Below are 22,271 nucleotides of genomic sequence, written 5' to 3'. Positions count from 1 at the left end.
TTCCCACTGATTATTGCAGTGGTTACCAATGTGAATGCTAAAAATGACTGCCTTATGTCTCATTGGAATATCTTTTGTTCAACTTCTGACCATCGTTCCCTGCTAATCTCCGTACTGCTACTTTTAAGGGCTCTTAGAACTTGGTATTTTCTTTCCATTGTGTTATTTATATGCTCCCATCAAATTATTTCTCACCTGCTCATTGATAAAGGGAAGAGATCAAGCTCTGCAAATCTCACAATGTTAAGCATCCTCTCTTACGCAACTTTTTCAGATCATTTTAAAACCTGGCGTAGAGCATGTGTGGGGATTATCCAGGCACCAGAGTTGTCAGTGTCATATTCAGAGGTATCCCTGTTTAAATTTCTTACTCCTATCTTGCTACATGTTGGGATCAAACCAATCCTTCCAGCTATAGCACCAGTCCAAGAGTACACACCCTTTTCTGTCCGCCATCCACTGACATCCTTCCCGGAATGACTGTTATGCAGGACACGCCTTGTACCAGGTAGTGACTATGCATATTTATCAGTCATAGACTTACAACTTGTAACCGATTAAATGGCTTCTCTTTGAGCATTTGCCCCTGACTCTATAATCTAGAACAGTGAAAATAACCCCATCACTGCCTCACAGGATTATTTCAAACACATTATCACCTTCTACATCTGAAGAAACAACGGCTATCACACACTGTCTTGCTTGTCCTATGTCAGACTGTTCATTGAAACCCACTAAAATTGACTGAAAATCGTGACTGGACACAGAGCTTCAGGGAGCAAGTCCTCCATTGATTCACTATACCCACGCTCCTTTTAAAATAGTTCTGGAAAGTCATTTATGGATAAAAGTTCAAGTGATTCTGCCCCTTTGATTTAATTGTTACTCTTCCTCTGAATGCCTAATATGTTGCTTGGATAGAATCCATAGTCAGATGGACCGTTATAGCTTCCCAAAGCAATTACTAGTGATTTTATCTGTAGTGATCACACAGGCAGTGAAGAGAGCTACAGCTACTTTGTGTACTGCATACATCAAGTTGTTCAAGCAAGGAGCTCCAGTGCTGCGGGAAATACATTGGCATCAGGCCAGACAGAAGGTTAACGGTTGGACTTGATGCTCTTAAAGGTCTTTTCCAACCTAAACGGTTCTGTGATGCCGTGATTTCACTGCTTGTACCAGAGCCCATTCCAATCACACTGAGCCACTGGTAGTGAAGAACTGGGGCTTCTTATTGCCACTTACCAGGGAATTCTGACAGGGTTGTCCAGAGCAGGTCAGTGTAGTCTTCCTCTGTCAGATACTCACAGGTCAGGCTGCATTTTGCTTTAACTTCTTTCCTTCTACTGGATACTGTGGGAGGAAAAAGAAAAAAACCCAAACATTTAATATATTTTAAGTAATATCTTCTCTGCTTACCTTCCCTTACTCCTGCTGTGTCTTTATCATTCTTGCTGCTGAAACTGATAGAAGGGATGTACTGAAAAGACTTTGCTGCACAGCAGGTATGTTCTACCTGGAAGACACAGTTGAAACCGAATGGTTTATAACCTTATTTGTGGCAACTCTGCAACCACCTCTATCAGAATGAAAGCTTACACTTATCAGCTGTACAGGCTTAGCTATTTTTCAGTCCAGGACTCGTGACAGTGAACAGAATTAACATCAATTATTCAGTCTCTCCCTACATAAATTGGGATACTAACACTTCATACTACTTTGAGAAGACTGAATAATACCATGTCTTTGTAAAAACAAGTATTTTTAAAGGATGCATGCTCCTTTGTGGAGGCTAACCAGAGTCAGACCTCCCTCTCAAATAGCTAATACACTGTTGTACAAGCTTGGGATCTGTGTCTTCCCCCAATAGTACCCATCTTCATTCTATAATTTTCCTACTATCAGACAGTTTTCACTAATGACAAGTGTTCTGGATACAATCATGCCTCCCCTGGGGAATCAGACTTTTCAAACTTCTTCTCAGTGTGGTCAAAGCACTTTTCTTCTTCCCTTTTCACACAAAAATCTGCAACAAAAAGGGCAGTGGTTTCCCACCATTATCTTTTTTCTCAGCAGGTCTTCACATCTTGAGAACCTGGGAGCTCAACAGCAGCAGCAGTTATCTCTATCTCAGAACTAATTAGGCCCGTCAAATCTGGAAACTTACCTTTACTAAATCACTTTTTTTCTCAGGAAGAACAGATACTTTTTCTAACAGGTCTCCCTTGAAGGTTGTCTTGCTGTTTACATTTTGGGCTCAGAGACACTGCAGGACCTCTCTGCATTGTGCAGGAGACAAGGAATATCTATCAAAAATGTTTAAAATAAGGAACCCTTTAAGGGGATGCCTTAAAATTCAGGCTGACAGCCACAGTCTTTTCCAAACTAACAGCAGAAAGTGATCTAATAAAAGATATTCCACCACTAAACAGGGTATATTTAAAAAGAAAAAATGGACTAGTACTCACGGCTGCAGACGTCTCCTGCTTGAAAGAACTCCGTAGTTAATAAAACTAACCCATAATATGAAAAAGCATTGGAAAACCTGGAAGGAAGAAAATGAGAGAGGAAGTCTCAGCTGGTCAAACCTATAGTAAACAACATGAATCAAAATTGAACCCACTGTGTAAAGACTTCCACTAAGTGCTACCTCAAAGCTATTTCCTATCAGCATTTAGAAAATGAAAGGGCAATTAGACTGAGAATGCTAGCGATCAGGTGGTTTAATACATTACAAATCGATACAGGTTGGTGTGTTGTTGTTTGGGTTTTTTTAAGGAGGAAGTTTCTGTGGTTTAGCGATACCGTAAAATACCTCCATTAAAAACCACTTAGAATTGTGCTGGCATGGAGCCATTTATATTTTCTCTTACCATATAAACCAGAGTAACAAGGTGGTCCATCTAAAATGGGGGGTAAAAAGGTCCCTCATTTTTCCTCGGTCCTCCTGTTGGAAACAAGCAGAAGTCGGATGGTCAGGGTACTCACTGGTCCTGAACTGGAGGATGCAGCGTGGCAAGGGACAATACAATACACTGTATTATGTATTTTGTCTTGGCATGAGTGTTTGGTTTCAGCTGAGGGATCTTCAGACTGTAGGATCCACACTGGAGCTGAGATCCAAGTAAAGAATTCCTCTGCCAAGGGGAATTCTCTAGGAGCATGATGTTATCAAAACCTCCACAAGGAAGGCCAGGATCTGTCAGAACCAGGTGGGGCTGCAAAGAGGTAGAGCTGAACTTTGCCAGTCCACAGGTGGCATATGATTCAGGTGGCCCACAGCCAGCTCCTGCAAACCAGAGCAGCCCCTCAGGGCTTCTGAGCTAGGCTAAGGTACCGAGGAGCCACAAGCAGCCCTCCTGCAAGCAGCCCCCTTTTAAACCGAGTGGTTCTTAGAGCCAGAGAGAGTGGAGGGCTCAGCCCATACCCTTGTGGTGAAGGGAAAGTACTTTCCCACCCCACCTTGCAAACTTGGAACCCCACCAGCCACAACTGGGAGCCCATCAAAATCACCACGACAGAACCAAGCCTTTGTGAAACGTGCAAGATCTCAAATCCTCGCTGATCCAGACCTTAGAAAATCAAACCTCCATCTCCAATTAGTAAGACGCTGCCATTACGAACGGGCTCCTGCCTAGCTTTACAATTTTCCTCTTGTTCAAATCTACAGGTCTCCCTCTGCTGTCCTTCCTTGCTGGCTGACTTTGTAATTTTCTTTTCTTATAACTGTCTGCTCTTTGTTCTGCCAGTGCAGAGCTGCTTTATATGTTGATAGGGGTGCTGAAAAGTTTGCTATATAATGCTGAAATGAAAAAAAAAATCCAAGGCAATTAATAAAGTGATACAGAGCTCAGAAGTTACTGCCTGAATTACTCTATGCACTAGGACTGAATAGGAACTTGTAGCTTTCCCACTCCAGAAAATCAGGATTAGATTAAAACTGAAGTACAGCTAAAAAGACAAATTCTATCTTGCCTCATAACTTCACACCTGGAAGTTCTGATCCGAGTTCTTTGGTAGCCTCAAGGTTTGATTTTCTTTAATAATTGGGTCTTGGAGTAATATTAATGCCCACTTTAAAGGTCTTTTTCACTTCCACGATTTTCATGTAAATGAACCCAAGAAACTAACTCTTCCTCACTGTGAAAGAGGCATATAGGATTATCTCTCTTTTTTTAATTTATTACTGATCAAGACATTAAAATTAAACTTAACACTGATGATTTGCTATTTAAAAATGCATATGAATGTAGCACAGTTGCATTGTATCCCATGTTATTAATGTGCCTGTTACCGGTACATACCTGTCTGGAAATAATTAATTTTCCCAAAGGCATTGGAGCTCCATTTTCCGTTGCTATCCGCTTTAAAGTGGCAATTGCTTTTTCTTGATTTCCAGATAATACATCATACCTGGCACTTTCTGGCAGCCACTAAGAGAGCAAAGCAGATCACATGCACAACGATGTCAAAAAAACCAGCAATAAACAAACTGGGGGTTTTCTCTGTGGGTTTAGAGTGGGAAATTTCAGTGCCTCCAGCAGACCACTCATGTAAGAAAGGATTACCGACTAATCTTTAAGAATTCAAAGAACCATCTTTCTGCCCAATGTCAAACTGCTCATTAGGCTTTAAGAAACTGCAAAACCCCACTTTCACCATAAAGTCAGAACTTCAGTCTACAACCCTTCCTTTCTATTACCTTCCTTTTATTCACGAGAACTGTTAGGTATTTTTGCAGGTTCTTTACATTATACCTTCTCAGTAAGAAAAGCAAAGCACACAGGGCAGATAACGAGATGCTCTAGGCATCCCAAAATCTGCATTTTTAAGCTCCTTTTAAAAACAAGCATGTTAGCACCTGTATAACTGGAGTTATTTCTGAAAAGCAATGTCAGTGTCAAGGAAAAGTAAGAGCCGCTAAACAATCTGACAAGGACATGTACCTTTGAGAAGACTGAGGGGTTGGCAAATATGTTGCCTAATAGTGCACTGAAGCTCAGGTTTAATTCATACACATCTTATTTCCGAATCTGACCTGCACTGTGCAGCTTTTACCCCTGATTTGGGTGGATCTTTTAAGCGGACAGTAATTATAAAAGTTGGGATTTTGACAAAATAATTTCAAAATCTAAAGAGCAATCAGGGAAATGGCAACAGCTTTTAATAAAATGTTGATTCCACTGAGCTTAGTTGAAAGAGTCACTAAATTGGAGAGGTTTCCAGGCCTCATTTGGTTTCACAAAATTCCAGCCCACCATTGTCCTCCAGCAATTACAGTCACATAAACACAGCCCTCGCTGGAATGTTTTTACTAGCAACCTGTTTAAACAACAGCATTTTTGTCATTATTTCAGCTATTTCAAAGTAGACATGACAGAGAGCTCAAAACTCTCACAGTTGCCTTCCACCGGGTTACAGAAACAGGTAGAGAAGCGTTAGATGGATGGAACATACATTCATCTTTGAAGGAATACCTACAAAACACAGGACAGCGAAGAGCAAAAGCGGGAGGGCAGAGAGAATGAGAAGCCACCGCCAGCCAAGAGTGGGCATCACCAACACTGCTAGAAGGACTTCAAACACAGTCCCAATGGCCCAAAAGACCTGCCAAAGGGAAAAGAAAGTCACAAATGAGAACAAGAGCGCTCTGAAGGCCTCCTTCTTTGTAACGTTCCACGACGTGCTCTCTAGGGACAGCTGGAGAGAGAAATGCCAGAGACATTTCCAACACGTACCGCTGTACAGCAACAGAGCCCAGACAATTTAAGGGGATTTGTTGAAATGCTGCAGAAGCGAAAATGTTCACTTCTGAAAATCTCTCATTCTCTAGACACTCCTGTTTAACCGTAGGTAGCTTCTCAGAAGGAATGAACTCATCGCATGGTGTCTGTTAAATAAAATGACTATTCATGTACCTGACTATGAGTATTATTCCCAGCTACCACCGTGAGATTTATGGTATTTTTTTTCCTTACCGAAACCAAGCTACCAAAGCCATAGAGTTTGGTCTGTAGATGAAAAAAGGAATTGCTACCTTCTTAGCAAAAACCAAAGCTGGTGTCCTCTTGCATATCCTACCCATGCAAGATTATTTTCCCTTAGATTACTAATCCCCTTAGCTCATTACTTAACACTCAGAACGTATTTCTGACCCAGCGTTTCTCAGAGGCAGTCAAACTGTGGCAGAACAAAAATGACACAGAAAGGAGTAATTCATCTACTGAACTCTATTCACAAAAGATTAATCACCAGAATGTAGGACTAGCCAGCAGGTACTTGTTTCAGTTTGGTGAGGTCTTCCACAAGGATGCTCCTTCCAAATTGACTGATAGAGACAAGTCATAGTACCCTTCTCTGACACTTCAACCATCCCTTAAAAGGGCTGCACATTTTGCCTTAAAGAATTTATAGGGCAAAATTATGTTCTCTGTGACTTTGATACATTTGGATGGCATATGGGGAGTTGAATTTAGCCCTGAACAGTCACTTCTCCTCCACCCATTACTGAGTAGTTGATTGATTTCACGATGAAATTAGGAGACACCCAAATGGCCCCCTGCCCTTGCGCTAACAGCAGTAACTTACGAAGCACTGGATGCAAGTTAATTTGCAAAAAGGCAGAGTCAACAAAAATTGTGGAACATTATGTGAATGCTTTATGCTGCTTTTGGACCCCAGCTAGTACTAGTGTCGGGGGGTAACATCAGCTCCACGCTAACTTGGACAACTGGGATTTGACTGCAGCTATGTGTGAGATTTCTAGTCAGCAGGACTGAATAGATGTAACCAACAGCAGAATTTGCCCCTCTAGGGACCAGTAAGCACAGCTACACTGCTCACCTCTATTAATAAAATGCATTTTGCTCTGGCTTTCATTGGAAGGAATTCAGCATATAAGGTTACCCTGTAAAGAGTGAACATTGAGAAAAACGTCATGTTAGCACACTGAGAAAAATGCCATGTTAGTACAATGAGAGAGGTTCAAACTTTTTTTTTGCCTTTTATTAAAATTGCTAAACCCACAGTAGTAAAGCAAAGCCCTCCCTAGCCCACAGAGTCAGCAAGACTGCGGACACTGGTTCAGACTCCCCTTTCTACATCAGAACAAAACCCCTTTAGTTCACCATTGCAACGGAGGACAGAATTTGCTCTGTTCATGTGATCCTGTAACCCTATAGTTGTTAGCTAAATGTAGCAGCTCTTGATGCATAAGTTTTTGCAACCCTGCTCTGGTCCGGGACAGGCATCATGCCTGTTACTTTCAGTGTGGTCCATCAGCATTCAACGCAAACTCTTGCTGGGTAAAGTATTCCTTCAGGGCTTTACAACCAGCTCAGAGAATTTCACATCAGTCTACTCTGCCAGCTTTCAATTCTCCAAGAGGTGAATACTTTCAAGGTCTGATCTGGTATAAAATAATTTGCATTCTTTTATTGTGGGGATTCAAAAAGAAATCATCTAGCTCTGCAGTCTTTGTTTCATGACTGTGCCAAAAAGTAATGGTACAGCTTCTCTGTGAGTATTTCCTGAGGATGAACGCAAAGGCCAGCAGCCAGTCAAGGCTCTCTTGTCTTCTTCAAACTGTCTGGTAAGACTTGTTGTTCTTTGCCCCTCCTCTTTTGCATTCCATTGACTCATCCTGTTTCTGCCTCTAAACTCCTTAGGCTTTCTTTGATGTTTGTGACAAAACTCCTAACAATTTGACAAACAGTGGATTGATCTCTGAGTATCTTCCCAGAACTCAGTTCATCAAAGTTGCACACAGTATTGTGTTAAATCAGTGATTAAGAGGAGAAGGAAGTAAAATCACATAATGAAATGTAGAGCAGTCCTCTATATATTGCAGCAGAAAACAGGAGCTGATTAATGCTGTATGGAACTATTTTCTTAAAGAGAATACTCTGTATCTTTGCAAGTCTGGATGTTGGCACTGGGAATGAATAGTATACTCAGTGTTAGATAATATCTCACAGAAAATTCCCAGAGGAGGCTACCGCTTCTCAGGTGCAGCTCCTACGTACGTATAGGTAGAGGGATATCTGCTATAATCTGTTAATTTATTATTGCCGGATGCATTCTTCTTAACAGCACTTTTTATTAAAATATCTCTCTCATATAGAATACACAATTATAAAAATACTCATGTCGTTCCATTGAAATTCAGCCACTCACATCCAAAGTTGCATAGGCTATCAGAAAGGAGCTACTTTTCCTGCTTCATCCATATTTACTCCACTATCAAAGGCATCACTATTACAGTTAAAACAAGAAACAGACTCAGCAGCGATGGAATCCACTCTGAGTTCTGTAACTGGCTCTTCTTTGCCTCTCATTAAGTCACGTAGCCTTTGTGCATTATCTGCCCCTGTGGAAAACGGCACTACCTGTGCTGTGGCTGCTCCACCGGGGCTCTGTGGAACATCACTAATATGTGTTTGCCGTACAAGGCATTATTAACTCTGACACTTTGTCTTTGCTGCTCTCCTGCATCATCCCGGTTGTGCTCAGTTGGAATTGCATGGCAGAAATGGCCTCACCGTTGCTCAGCACCCAGCAGGCTAAGGACTTGCCTCTTTTACATACACGTTATGCTTTTGTGCAGCTTCTAAAGGGGGGCAGGAGAGCAGTAAAAGAAAATTAATAATACCATGATGTTTCATCTCAGCTCTGAATCTTTTATCTGGGAATGGCAATAGAAAAGACAGGATATTGACTTGCCTTGCGAAGAATTCTCTGAGCCATCAATCAAAGCTGGACCCTGATACTCCAAAATAGCACTTCCATGGGGCAATATATCAATTATTAATAAGGATAAAAAACTACACAGAGAGAGAATGGCTATTCTTTTCCCTTTACATTTATAATTAAAAGCTTAGAGCAGTTATTTATTCCAGGTGCAAAATTTAGAGATCCTCCTCTTCAGCGGATGGAATGACAGAGTAATAGAGAAATAACCTGACACTACCTTATTAGAAATGTGTCTGAGCCATCAAGGTATCTCCAGTACTCCAGGTCTGGGCTATGCGGTTTTGGAATTCCAATTCAGGTTCAGATGTGAAAGTTTAGGCTCTGGCTGAACAACAATGTGCACTCTTACAATGAGGAGTCAGGGCTCAGCTCTACCCCTAAATGCTCGTGTTTAGTTCACGATGTCTCTTGCAAGAAAACCGTGTTGTCCCTTAGGGACTCTGCCAACACAATCCAGCAATGCCATGTTTAGGCACAGCTGCAAAACGCTGCCTGTCGTGTTTTACCCGCTGCTGGGTGGGCTCTTTGGGCCTCTCATTTTCCCCATGGTTTACCTGAAGGGATGAGAGAAGCTTAAAAGGACTCGAGGCATATAACTTATTACGTTTAGGAACTCAGCTTGTTCACACAAAAGTCATTGTAAATCTGATGCACCTCAGTGATGTATTAGGTATCTTCAAAGCTTTCTGAGAGTTTAATATATTAGTTCCAAAATACTTAGGAAAAAATGGGATTGGGACAACTGAACAGAGGCATGTCTTCAATCTGACATAAGCATTTAAAAAAAAATAAATAGAAAAGAGAAAATTTGGACTTGCAAATATTTACTTACGACTGAGGCACTCCTCCAATCCCAAAGCCCACCAGGCCCCTCAGCACCAAGATCCAGCTATACACTGGTGCAAAACCGCTGAGGATCCCATAATAGAGCGTCCATAATACGCTGATCTTTAGGCCCTGTATGTAACAGACAAGCACGAAGAAAAGAGTTTCTGCCCTAACAAAAATTAACAAAATGTGAAGTAGAGCTTCACATTCCTTTTATTTCATGGCAGTCACTTCTGGCCCTGCTTAACTCTGCTTCATACATGTTGACTACGACATTTGTGAACATCATGCACTGAAACATACACACTGTAAAAATATTAGAATGTACTCTAGTAGGAGCTGAACACTTACTGTTTTTCTCCCGTACTGGTCTGAAATGTTTCCCCAGAGGGTGGAGCTGGACATCATTCCCACAAACACCACCTACGAAACACCAGAAAAAAACCTTCCCCTTAACAAGAAGACAAGTGAACATTTCTGTGTGACAGCAAAAAGAACGGAACTTCACAGTGAAACTGGAAAATTTCAGCTCTAACAATAGTGCAAAATGTCCAGGTGTTCCAGGTATAACTCTTCTGCAGTAGAGACTACTAAAGATAATTATTCATATAGTGGGATTCTTCAAAAGTCACTAACTTCACTTCCATTGACTTGAAAGTCAATTTGCTGTTGCCCAGGAATGGGGACGAGCATCAGCAGATAGTTCAAGACAAGGTCCCTCAGCTTCTTCCAGCAGTGGGCCCATTTTCAGTAGCTGCCTTGCTTTTGTCAAGGTCAGGAATCTAAATAAACATACATAAATCGAATCTCTACCAGGCTACCTGTCATCACCTCACCCTTATCCTACCTGCTAATTTGTGAACTACTGAATCAGACCAGTGCTGAATATTTTTGAGCTTTTGATAAATGGAAGAAAATTAATTATAAGAAATGACTGGAGAGCACAATCTGCTTCTAAATGGAAATCACTGTCTTGTTTCTGAGTTGTTAGGTGTTTTTTTTTTGCTGAAGGGTTTTCATAACCCACAAAATAATCTTTCATCTGCTTCACAGCAAGGCTCCACTGAGAGTTTCACTAGCATTACTGAGGGGACAGGCAAGTGGAGACATGAGCAAGTGCCTGCGTTGGAGAGGGGAAGCAACTAGGTACTCCTCAAGTCAGCTTTGCAATTAAAAGATCCATCTGGTGACAAACCAGCCTGGCACTAGAACGTGCACTCTAGTATTGTACACATTGTGAGTCCAGCCCTGAAAGATGCTGAGTTCTCCAGTTCCAATGAACATATTCATGAATAAAAGCTGGCCCATGTTGCTTGAGATCTGCAGGACAGTTGTTGCAGGAGCCCTGGTGCTGATGCTGATGGTACCTCTCAGCCAGCTCCCCTCCAGCCTCCTACTGCCATTCTCAGCAGGCTGCCTCAGATTTGAACGGAGTTAAAATCAGCTCTTACAACTCTAGAAAAGTCTGAAAGAAGACTGAGGTGTCAAAGAAAAGAAATGCTACCCTTTTCAGAGGTGACACCAAAAAGCATAGTTTATTCTGTGGATAGAGAGAGAAATGAAAACCTGCCCAGCGAAGGTAACAGCAAAACCCAAGCATGTTTCCCACAGCAGCACATTAAACCACAGGAATTTTGTCTTAGAAAGAAATGCGTACTCAAGCAATAAGCGGGGTAAGAGCAGCTCTGTTTGTCAAAGCTTTTGTCTCATGGTCACTGACCCCTTCTCCTTCTGATGTTGCTCACCAAGAATAAAACTGCGCTGAGCTGAAAGAAGGAACAAGACCCTCTTTCAGCTGGGCTGGCTGCATTCAGGTATGGGAAAGGATGTGCCCTTAACTGATTTAAATCTACTGAGCATTTTGACCAATTTAGACAACACCACAAACAGCATCAAAAGCTAAAGGAAAAAGAAATGTAGGAATTAAAGTGCATGACGTACAACAGTGGCATACCCTGAGAGATGAGTCCCAAAACTAGTTTTCTTAACCCTGAAGGCATTGCATGTTTCCAACATCAAAGCACCAGGCTTAGAGGTGGTATTGTAAGAGCTCTGCTTGCAAATATCACTGGATAATCTATCTCAAAAAGTGACTGCTTGCTCTCTCTCACGGCTTCCCGTCTGTTGATGTACAAGCGAGCTTAAATGCAGTGGGAAAGATTTTCAAGAAAGATAGCCAAGATTTACCAATCCTTTTTTTTTCCAGTTAATCAAATGGTTTGCATTTTAGGATAAGCCCAAGTCAATGAATACATTTTCCTGGAAACTACATGAAACTGTGAACCTGAAACTTGCAAAATTTCCTCAGTTCTCACTGAGCTTCATTTCTTCAAGCTCTGGCTTTTAAAAAAGACTGCTATATTCTTCTGAGCCAAAGGCAATCTGCAAAGGCCACGGACAGATTTAACTCGGGGATATAAAGCATAACATCTGATTAACAAGTGAATGGAAAAACCTTACAGAATACAGGAGCTGTCAATTATTTTTCCTACCGATGTGAGCAATGCAACCTGCCAGCTTGGTAATCGCCACTCACAATGAAGCTGAGGAGCTAGGATACTTAAAATCATCATTTCCATAGCATCTGCCATCTAGAAGGATAAAAAAGAAACAAAAATAAGTAACAGCCTGAAAATTAGACGAACATAGCAGTCAATAATATGCCTTCTTGCAATTAACCTTGTTTCTGCTCTGTGCCATTCCCACTCTGTAGGTGAAACAAAACAGTCATGTTTGCAAGTTGCAGTGGATGTATACAGCGGAGAGAAAAAAAGCAACAGGTGCATTTTTAAACTAATTTCTCATTGTTGTAATGTTTAATAACACTGGCAAAGAGGATTCAAAGAGCCAAATCAAAAGTTATTGGAGGGTGTTTTCGAGAAGGCCTGTCTGGTCAGTCATCCAGGTCCGTTCACTTTCATGTTGCTTATTACAGGGATGAGCTTTTAACTCCTTTACACACAAATTTTGTCAGAACTGTTTATTACCTCATAACTTACTCCCTTTCTCCCTTATACACTGCTTCTGCATTTGTATCAAATGTATTGACAGAGCGTCTGCAGACCAAATTCCACTACTGACTTAGTCTCTAAACCATGGCAGATTGTAAGCTCGTATACAGACAACAGCTAGTAAATACAGGCTCCAAATATCATTACCCTAACATATACCACAACAGATGCAACATATAGTGCTTCAGAAATAGAAGAAAAGTGAAAACAAAGCCTGTCTTTCTGTTCTTGACATGAAGGTTAAAGCTAGAAGTACTGGGTTGCTGTTCACCTGAAACTAAGATTACAATAATACTAATACAGAAAACAGAGATTGTAGCTAATGGGATGAATGTGGTAAAATCACTGAACGAAAACTGAGATCTGCTTCTGTGGGAATAGCTTCACACCTTTTTCATTCGAAGTAGAGATTCAAAATTATTTTTCAAACCCTGATATATAGGAACTTCAGAGACAGAGAAATCAATCGATTATTCTTTACCCTTAGTCCAGCTGTCATTTTAGAATTTCAAGTAAAATTCTTTCTTTATTGCAGAACTATCTGTTTGGAGACTTTTTGTCTACAAAGAACGGCTATGTTATTTGAAATCACTGAGATTCACTAACTGATGTTCATGCAATTGACCTTGATAAAAATTACTTGCCCATGCTAATCCAGTAATAACAGAGAGCTTCCACTGGAACTTTCCAAATCCAATGGCTTCCACCGCATCTTCCACCATGAAAGTATCTAGAAAGAAAGATAGTGCAGAAGTGTATTCTTTTCTTAGTAAGAGCCACCCCTTGAGACAGCATTTTCTTTCTGTGAAAGCCATTATTTAACAGGTAATCTACTGAGATCTAAAATATATAACAGAGATCTACTTAGCTTTTATACAGTTCTTGCTCAGGAAAATCTCTATCTTCATCAGGAACTGTGCTAAAGCCAAAATAATTTGAAATATTCCTAGAATATTTTATTCACATAGAAGTGAATCAGTGTAGCACCAATGACTCCAGCACACGTTCAGCCTGTCACCCCTGGGAGCGAATCCACCAGCCACTGAATTGGAGCTTCCTCTAGTGAGAAGTCTATGAGCTGTTCAACAGCACACTGCAATACTACGCAAGTGATGGAAACTACAGAAGAATATTTTATTGCATGGAGAGTCAAGCTGTAATTATTTGAACCAAGAATTTGTCCATGACATATCTTAAAACATCCTCTTGTTAAAAATGCTGATGGATCTTGTTTCCCACACATTGTCATGACCTCATTATTTTGTTCCATCTGAAGAAGCTCAGATATCTCAAATTCTTTCGCTCAGCGCAAAATAGAATATATCAGAAAAACACATGGTGATATTCAAGTTGTTTGAATCAATTTAATCTCAAAGTTTCAACAGTTTCAGCAGATTAAAAAGTATATTCGCCACAGAAAGGCTTTACCCAGCTGCAAGTTGGACATCCTCACGAAGCAAAAGACAAAAAGCAAATCAAACAAAATCTATCTGACGAAATGAAACAGAGATGTCATAAGACCTCAGTTTGTGACTTTAACCCAGGCATTTGGTGTGATGGCACTGAAGCTCAGCATATTGGGCTGTTCCATCACTTGCACTTTTTTGGGCAATGTGCCAGCTGGAATTCTACATATATCTGCAGGCTTGCACTGATGCACTGAGTCTTTTGAGAAACTCCCTGAGCTCACTCCATGCTATTCCAGCTTCCTATTGCATCAATATGTTAATAAATAAGTCCCTGGGAAAATAGTCATCCTATAAAATTGCAGCATGCCTTGTGCTAAGAGAAAAACAACTCTTCTCATATCTTCTAAATTGGTGTTGCCTTCAGGGCAGCCAGCACTTCTCTGCTAGGCAGAAAGCAGAGGCTGGGAGGTACATTCACTTTGTCCCTCTTGTCCTCTAGGCAAGAAGGAGATGGGAACACTGCAGAGGCTTCATGCTCAGCCTTGAAGGTGAGCCACGTGTAACTGCTCCAGCAAACTCAGCCCTGCTTTAGGAGCACTGATCAGTTCTAAAGGAAACTAAGTCAAACCTACTGTATGAAATAGGCGGTGACAACTGGATACACCAGTCCTTAAAAGGGTCTGTTACTGGTGATATAAAAACAAACACATAAAGCGTCCCTCAGAGAACAAGGTAAGTAAATCATGACTTTCAGGTGTAACATAATTTGCCTGTGTGATTGTTTCCTTCTTTTATCCGGGGATCTTTCATTTCCCTAAACCCAATGTATTCAGCCTGGTTGCAACGGGACTGAAATGAGAAGGCCACACCTTTCTCCCTACAGGAAAACAAGAAGCCTACTCACCATCAGTTGGGTTGGCAAATTCTTTTGGCACTGCAGCTCCATCCTCTAGCTCAATAGGCTCTAGCTCTGTCCGAACACCCTCAATCTGAATTTCATGTTCTCCTGAAATGACATCCTCATCTGACCTTGAACTTTCCCCAGTGCGGCGAAACTTGACCACCCTAAGAATGCAAAAACAAGGATTAATACTTTGGTGGGTCTCTTCCAGGTCGAAGCCGTGTTTGGTTTAGTCTTGAAGCCCTCTTTGGTCAAAGAGCAGCCAGGTTTCTCCCCACCCTCCTGTCTCCATTCCACATTCACAGAGAATGCTGTGACTTTTATTTATATCTGTTCTTAGGTCTGGGTATCCTGGGGGTTGCTACTGGCCTGGGAAAAAACCACAGAGTACATTGTTATGCGATATAGTCACCACTTTTATACAAAAAGGATGTTACGGTGCTAACTATAAAGTTATAAAAACATACAGGTTATAAAAATACAATGAAATGATACATATTTAATGATACCCATGTTTTGTGTGCCTAGGCTTTTACTGCAAATTAGACAAAGCTGTGTAATTGAATTTCAGTTGCTTTACCCTTGTAGGAAGAGACCAAATTAAATTTTCCACATTGTTTTCCTAAGAGTGATTTGTTTCTTAGAAGCGGAACTCCTGAAATTTGTCAGATTTTTAAACATTACATAGTGTGGCACGACTTGTAAGATAATTCAGTACATTGACTTTTTTTCCATCATGACGACTCTGTGACTCTAAGTATGATTGCTTTAATCTCCTATCTTAAACTAAAGCATTTAATATTATGTAATTAATCAAATACCTGTATTTTAAGAAACTAGTTGATTTCCAATACTTGGTTCATCTGTGCATTTTTTGAACCTTTTAGGTAATGAGGTGGGGCAGAATAAGAACATGAATCAAAGGATACTTCTTTTTTCGTTAAGTCCAAGTCAAGACTGAAGAGTTTACCTGCTTGCCAATTACAGCCCTGGCATACGAGATGGTGATTGTCATGTGAGTGTCACCCTCACAGCTGCCTGTATTTTATATCATTTCTGGCACCAGCTGAGAGAAAATCACCTGTTCTCTGCAGCAAGGCCACGGAGACAGTAAGATGTGAAAACATAACTTTGCTAAATCAACACAACTTTCATGTTTTGGATCGAGTGATTTTGTGCAGCGCTTCACGTATATAAAGGAGGTCCATTTTCCATCAATTAAGTTTCCTGTGACCAAACAAAGATTTCGGAACAGATCTACCATATTAATGTAACAGATTCCTCGAGCTTCCTTCACTTTACCTGCAACATAAGTGTAACTTTTTCACCTTGGCAACTGACAATTCCTTGGACTTCAGTGAAATAGTTTTTTGGAAATAGATTCATCTTGCTACTACCTCTTCTGACTTCCAGTAACTGAACACTTCAATTCTACAACAAAGATTAGCAGACAGCCTCTTGAACTTCAGTTTATCCTTTGGTTTAAGGGTCAGCAAAACTAAACTCTCAGCATCCTTGCCAACTGCAGCTGCAGCAAACTGACATGCGTGTATGACATTTCTAAAGGTGATCTGAAAGAATTTTCGCATCTAGCAAGACCTCAACTCTGATTTTCTCTTACAAGTGCTGATGACACAATCAATACCTAATACAAGAGCAAAGATGGGCAATCTACAAAGCTCCTGTGAAATGATTGTGGTCCAATGGTGGACAAAAGGATAGAGGAATGAAGGTCTCAGTCACCCATGGGTTGTTTTACAAAGAGAGAAGTTCGGGCCCCAACCAGCCATTCAGTCCAGCTTAGGACTTCACTGTGGTAGAAATGCAAAGCAGAGGGCTACTAAACATTAATTATTTCCTTTTCCCTCTCAGTCCTGGCATACATACTATCTCCCTGACCACATCCCATCTGGGGAATTGCACATATTCACTAATGATATTCTGGCAGTGACCCGGAGAGAGAGAGAAGCACTGTGACCGTTTTGTGGGGTTATCACTCATCTTTAGGACAGCCTGCTTTGCAGACTGTTGAAATGTTTTGGGATGATTTTTTTCAGCTAAGCAGGGCATTCCATGATCTGTACGGAGCAAACAGTCCTTGTACTACTTTAGTAATGCTCTCATCTGCAGTGGGAAGCTGAAAGCTTTTCTATGGCCTTTATGCCTTGGCAGACAAACAGCAGTCACAAATTTTCTTGTCCAAGATAATATTTGAAGATCTTAAACATAAGAACACTAAACAAATCCCCAGGCCTCTTGGAAATACATAAGAAAAGTGCATGGACTGCAGTGAAACTAGGGTTTATCTCATTCTGATTTAGGGTATGCAGAGGATCCTTCATTCTATAGCTATAGGAAACAAACAATGAAACTTGCCTGAATTCAGGTTTCTATTAAGTTCCATTGAGAAATTCAGTTTTAAATTCTCTTAATCTGATTGTTTTTTTTAACTTCAGTGCAAGTACCTCAGTTTGAATTTTCTTTTGCTGACCCTACAGGATAACCACAAGTAATTATTACTTGGTTTTTTCATTGTCACTATAATAATTAAAATTATCACTAAAGAGATAATCCTCATATGACCTACAAAATACATACTCTCAGCAAACAATTAATTTTTTACGCCCATGAAATAACATTTTTATTACCAAGGGCAACAACTAATATCAAAGTACCATTCATATCTTCTTTGCAAAAGTTTTACAAGCACCTGGTTTAACTATACAGGAAGTAAACTTTTATATTTGTACCTTTTTAAAGGAAGACTATAACTGTAACTTCAGCAGTCTCAAAGCCAGGTGCAAAGTTCATTGAAGTATATGGACACCTTTTCCCCAGATTTCAGGTCTAAAGGGATTATGACTGAAAAACATTCATACAACCTATGCTAGGAACTCTTCAGTGCCCTAGTAAGCCAAAGGCAAAATAAACACGGCAATAAAATCCTTCCTGACCTTGAAGTACCTCATCACAAATCCCCTGTACTACTGTTTCTTTGTAATATTTGTTGAAGTAGACTTTCAGAACTGATCATTTTGGAGATAATGGTTCCAGATGCTATATAAAAGCAGTGACTGATCTGAAAATTGTAAATACTTCAATGGCAAACTGAGCTACCTGGCCACAGTCCTCATCACAGGAAATAAAAAAAAAAAGAAAAAGTGTTTATCACTTAGGAACCTATGAAACAAATTGACACAAATGAAGAAAAAAAGCACACAGTGATATTTACTGTTCCATTCTTGCAAAATTCTTCACAGCTGAGACATCTGAGAGCTGCATTCGTTTGCAAGATCTCACACCACCAAATACATCTAATTACACAGACACTGAAAGGTACTTTAGAACATTTTTCTGTGTTTTGGGTTTATTTTTTTAAAAAAATAAAATAGGAAAAATGGCGTAATGAAATCACGTCTTATTCTTTTTACTGACAAGCTGAATGCATCCAAACTAAGTATTTGAAAATAGCTGGAGCTCGTAGCCATTCTCCCAACTTATTAGAAATGTTATGGGACAGTTTGCTCTGTCATTGACATGAGCTCATTAATATTTAAGATCAACTTTAAGCATTTATTCCCTGCCTTGCAGAGCCAATGATTTATAAATAGGAATATGCTTCAAAGCACCTGATAATGGAGCATTAGAAGAAATGCACTTGTTTTTAAAGGAAACATTTTACATTCATGAAAAGGAAAGGAAATACCGGTGTTAAAAGGCAGCAATGCTTTTATCACCTTTTTTGCACAGATCCAGCAACCACATCCCAACAGCAAAGAGTTCCTCACAAATAACAGCATTTTCCTTGTGCAGCAACGTCTGCTTCTCCAAAACATACAGTTAGCAAATATCGATGATACTCACCGCAAACACACCTTTGCGAAAAAAGGTTCTGATCTGCACTCGGTTCGCGGCATGAAGGAGGAAGCCGAGGAAGATGCCTTCCCTGGCACAACGTTATTTACAGATGCAATCCACCTTGCAATAGTAATCTTTCCTCTCAAAAAATCTTTCCGCACTCGCACGGTTTTATTCCACCCCTCCTTATTTCTACCACCACCAAGTTCATGCAAAAAATAACAACTGAGTGAATTTATATAACAAATGGGTCCCTGCATGCCCCCAGGATGCTGAACCCAGGCAGCTATACAAGGAAAATGGCCTGCTTCCCGGGGCCCAAGACACTTCCTAGAAACAATTCCCTTAAAAATCACCAGGATTCACAATATCCCTGCAGCCCGTGGAGGAGAAATCCTGCGCATCCCCGCTCCCCTATCGGTGCTACTCACGGCAGCTGTCTCAGCTGGAATAAATCATCCTCCATTGCCAGGCTGCGTCTGCAGGAGCTGCTCTCATCGCTCTCGCATGGCGGGGATGGCTGGGGCTGCGGGGAGGCAGGGGCGGGCGGCTGGACAGCCCGCACCGAGCGGCACGGGAACGGCTGGGCTCGGCACGGCACGGCACGGCACGGCAGGGCGGGCAGAAGCGGCGGGGCGGCCGCGGTCCGGCGGCCAGGGCTCCCTCCCCTCGCTGTCGCTGCTCTAGGGGGGCTGCCTGCCAGCCTGGCCAGGGCTGGTGCTCAGCTCCCCTGTCACCGCCGTTCCTCGTCCCCTCGGGATCCCAGCCTGGCGACCGGTCCCTCGGCAGGGTGCAGCCCCAGGGAGGATTTCAAGCAAGTGGGCAGGATGGAGAAGTCCACAAGGAAAACCGAACCATGCTGGTTTGGATGCATCCGCTCCCCGGAGGACAGCAAAGGGTCTTCTGGGGAGCATGACACCGGCCCAGAGGGCGACGGGACTTGGCAGTGCTGGGCTTGATGATCTTAAAGGTCTTTTCCAGCCTGAATGATTCTATGATTTCAATGTTGTCAGCACTTCAGAGAAAATTACATTGTTAAAGCGAACACTTCAGGAGCCCACAGACAGTTCCTGTATGCGATCTCAAGCAACCTGGTAGGGATTCCAAGCGCGTGCTCCTCAGATGCAGAATGAGATTAGTTTGTAAAAATCTCAGTTACGCACCTGAAAAGCACCTGAAAAGATACGATGTCACCCTGGCACACTCATTCCTGCAGGCCTTCTCCTTCTGTTGGAAGACAGTTTATTTGTGCGTGTAAATGCCTGCATTTATGTAAAATCCTTCGTGGAGAGAGGTCTGCAGGAGAAAACGGGGAAATATATGCTAGGAGGATGACTAGGAGACATTTGGCGTGATTAAAATTTAAAATAAATTTCACAAATTGGAGAAAGGGCCTGAAATCAACAGGACACCACCAAAGACAGGTGAAAGCACTACAGTGAGGAAGAAGAGTAAAGTTGTACAAATTCAGGTCAGGGAATGAACAACAGATGTTGCAAGAGGCTTGGGCTTAGCTATGACATACCAAACATGCTTCAGTTTGTGAATGGGACTTGTTCAGCCACCACACAGATTCAGTTTGTGACACTAAATATCGAAAATCTTTACAGGTTTTAGTATTTATAAGAAAGAACTTGCAGCTGGCCTAGCTAGGGTTTCAGTTTCCTTAAAAATAGCAAGGATAATTGCTTAATGAAGTATTTGTGTCTAGGAGTGGAATCCAGATGCCTACACATAGACATCAGCTCCATTTTAGTCTATCTCTGGTGGCCTCCAGCTGTGGATCACATGGGACCATGAGGATATCCTAGGCACCTTAGGGCTCTCTCACATGGATCGAGATGCCTGTGCTTAGGCAACTGAGTAATACCCTAAAAGCATGATAAGAACCAATTTTAACTGTATTAAATGCATGCATGTTCTGTAATGTATTCTCAAAAACATTAACAACAAGGCTTTTTCAGAGAATAGGTTTTGCAAATGTGTTTGCTCTCTTCCCCTGCTCTGTTCTTTCTCACCTCTCTTGCCATTTTCTGCCTATCCTTCGCAGACACACAGATTTCCATAAACAACATGACTCTTCAGTTGTGCACCCTTTTACTTGTCTTTGAATTGGGTGGTGACTTGTTTGGGCTGAAGAATGGCATTGTTCCAGGTATTTGTTACCATAAAGGATCCAGGCAGTTTATTTGGAATGAAAGGCACTCTGGCCCACAGCACCTGAAAAGTGAAAGGTCTCAGTAGATAGAACTGGTCTACCAGCACCTTCCTGATGGCCAAGATTTACGTTTCCTTTTCAGAAAATGTGGGTTAAAGATACCATAGTTCAATGCTTCATATGATCCAAGAAGTCTGGTCTGTTTGACTGGGTAAAATCCTGTAGAAAAAGTCAGTGCAGTGGGAGGAGCTACAGAACCGAGACTTCCAGAGGATAGCAGTCACTGCGGGCCTTTATCAGAGCAGTCTCAGCAGAGCAGCCTGATGGAGTTCCAGAATGGGATTTATCCACAAAACATGAGTTCACAGAGACTCTAGGTTGCTTCTCCCCAAAACTTGCTGGAAAACGGCATTTTTCAAGCAGAGTTTTAGCTTGTATGTTCATTGCGTAAGCAATGACTTTCTTTTTAGAATACAGTGGCTATGTTACTTTTTGACTAAGTAAGATCCAATTTTCCAGCAAGTTAAGGGTGTGAGATTTGGTCCTCTAAGCACACTCTTTTGTCTCCTGTCTCCTGTATTTAAGTGTGTGACAGCTATGAGAATGGTATGTTGCTGTCAGGACGACATTATTTCTTCACATCCTCCTTCTGTCTGTCACTCCCGTTTCTCTCAGCTTCTTGCCATCTAGTCCCTTACTCTCCCGGCTGCTCGCTTGCAAACAGCCTTCTGGCACAGCACAGGTGGAGCACCGCCAGGCAAACGGGGACTTGGGCAGAAAGACATCCGGGATGCAGCAATAAATTTGCTAATAAACGGTGTTGGGATTAATCTGGGGAGGTGTAAAGAGGGAGACTGTTACCTGCCAGGCCCACAGACACGATCAGCAGCTGCCATCTCCAGGTGCTCTCAAAAGCTGCACGTGTCAGTCATTCTGCCTGCAAGGGCTCCCCGGCGCCTCCTGAAACGCCTCAGCGACCCCAAAGCGCATCAGTTAAACCCAAAAGCTAAGGGCGCTCGGCGGGGGGCAGAGGGAGTCCTCCCCCAGGGGCAGGGGCAGGCCGGGGCAGCCGCGGCGGGGAGGGCTGCCCTTTTTTGCGGGGGGTGGTGTGGATGGTTTCACGGGGTCGTTTTGGTTGGAAAAGGCCTTTAAGACCCCCGAGCCCGCCTGCCGGCCCGCACTGCCGGGCCCACCCCCAGCCGCCCTGTCTTTTAAACGCTCGGCGAGCCCAGCGCTCCTCCGGGCCAGCCCCTGGGGATGGGGGCAAACCCGCCCCCCAACCTGACCCCCCCTGTGGGATCTACGTGTCCCCCCCTCCCCAGTTCCGAGCCCCCCCGGCGCAGGCCCCGCCGCTG

At 42.1% G+C, this 22,271-nt stretch overlaps 1 protein-coding gene across 6 annotated transcripts in view; it reads right to left on the bottom strand.

Moving 5' to 3' along the window:
• The window catches only part of LOC121094450 (SV2 related protein), a 29,005-nt gene extending 6,786 nt beyond the window's left edge, over positions 1–22,219 (bottom strand). The window contains exons 1-13 of one of the 6 annotated variants that reach the window (XM_040608003.1): positions 21,778–22,219; positions 19,190–20,054; positions 14,904–15,064; positions 13,235–13,320; positions 12,072–12,170; positions 9,931–10,002; positions 9,584–9,708; positions 6,844–6,907; positions 5,482–5,607; positions 4,305–4,433; positions 2,874–2,947; positions 2,469–2,545; positions 1,246–1,353 (exon numbers count right to left, since the gene is read on the bottom strand). In XM_040608003.1, coding sequence (XP_040463937.1) covers positions 1,246–1,353; positions 2,469–2,545; positions 2,874–2,947; positions 4,305–4,433; positions 5,482–5,607; positions 6,844–6,907; positions 9,584–9,708; positions 9,931–10,002; positions 12,072–12,170; positions 13,235–13,320; positions 14,904–15,064; positions 19,190–19,224 — 1,156 coding nt within the window. In that variant the 5' untranslated portion in view covers positions 19,225–20,054; positions 21,778–22,219. The other 5 variants (XM_040608023.1, XM_040608014.1, XM_040607985.1 and 2 more) reach the window with 5 other exon arrangements.
• Positions 22,220–22,271: the final 52 nt, after the last annotated feature.

The sequence above is a fragment of the Falco naumanni genome, chromosome 1, assembly GCF_017639655.2.
Source record: "Falco naumanni isolate bFalNau1 chromosome 1, bFalNau1.pat, whole genome shotgun sequence".
Lineage (NCBI taxonomy): Eukaryota > Metazoa > Chordata > Aves > Falconiformes > Falconidae > Falco > Falco naumanni.
Note: the sequence above shows the minus strand (reverse complement) of the source record. Positions and strands in the feature narration are given on the sequence as shown.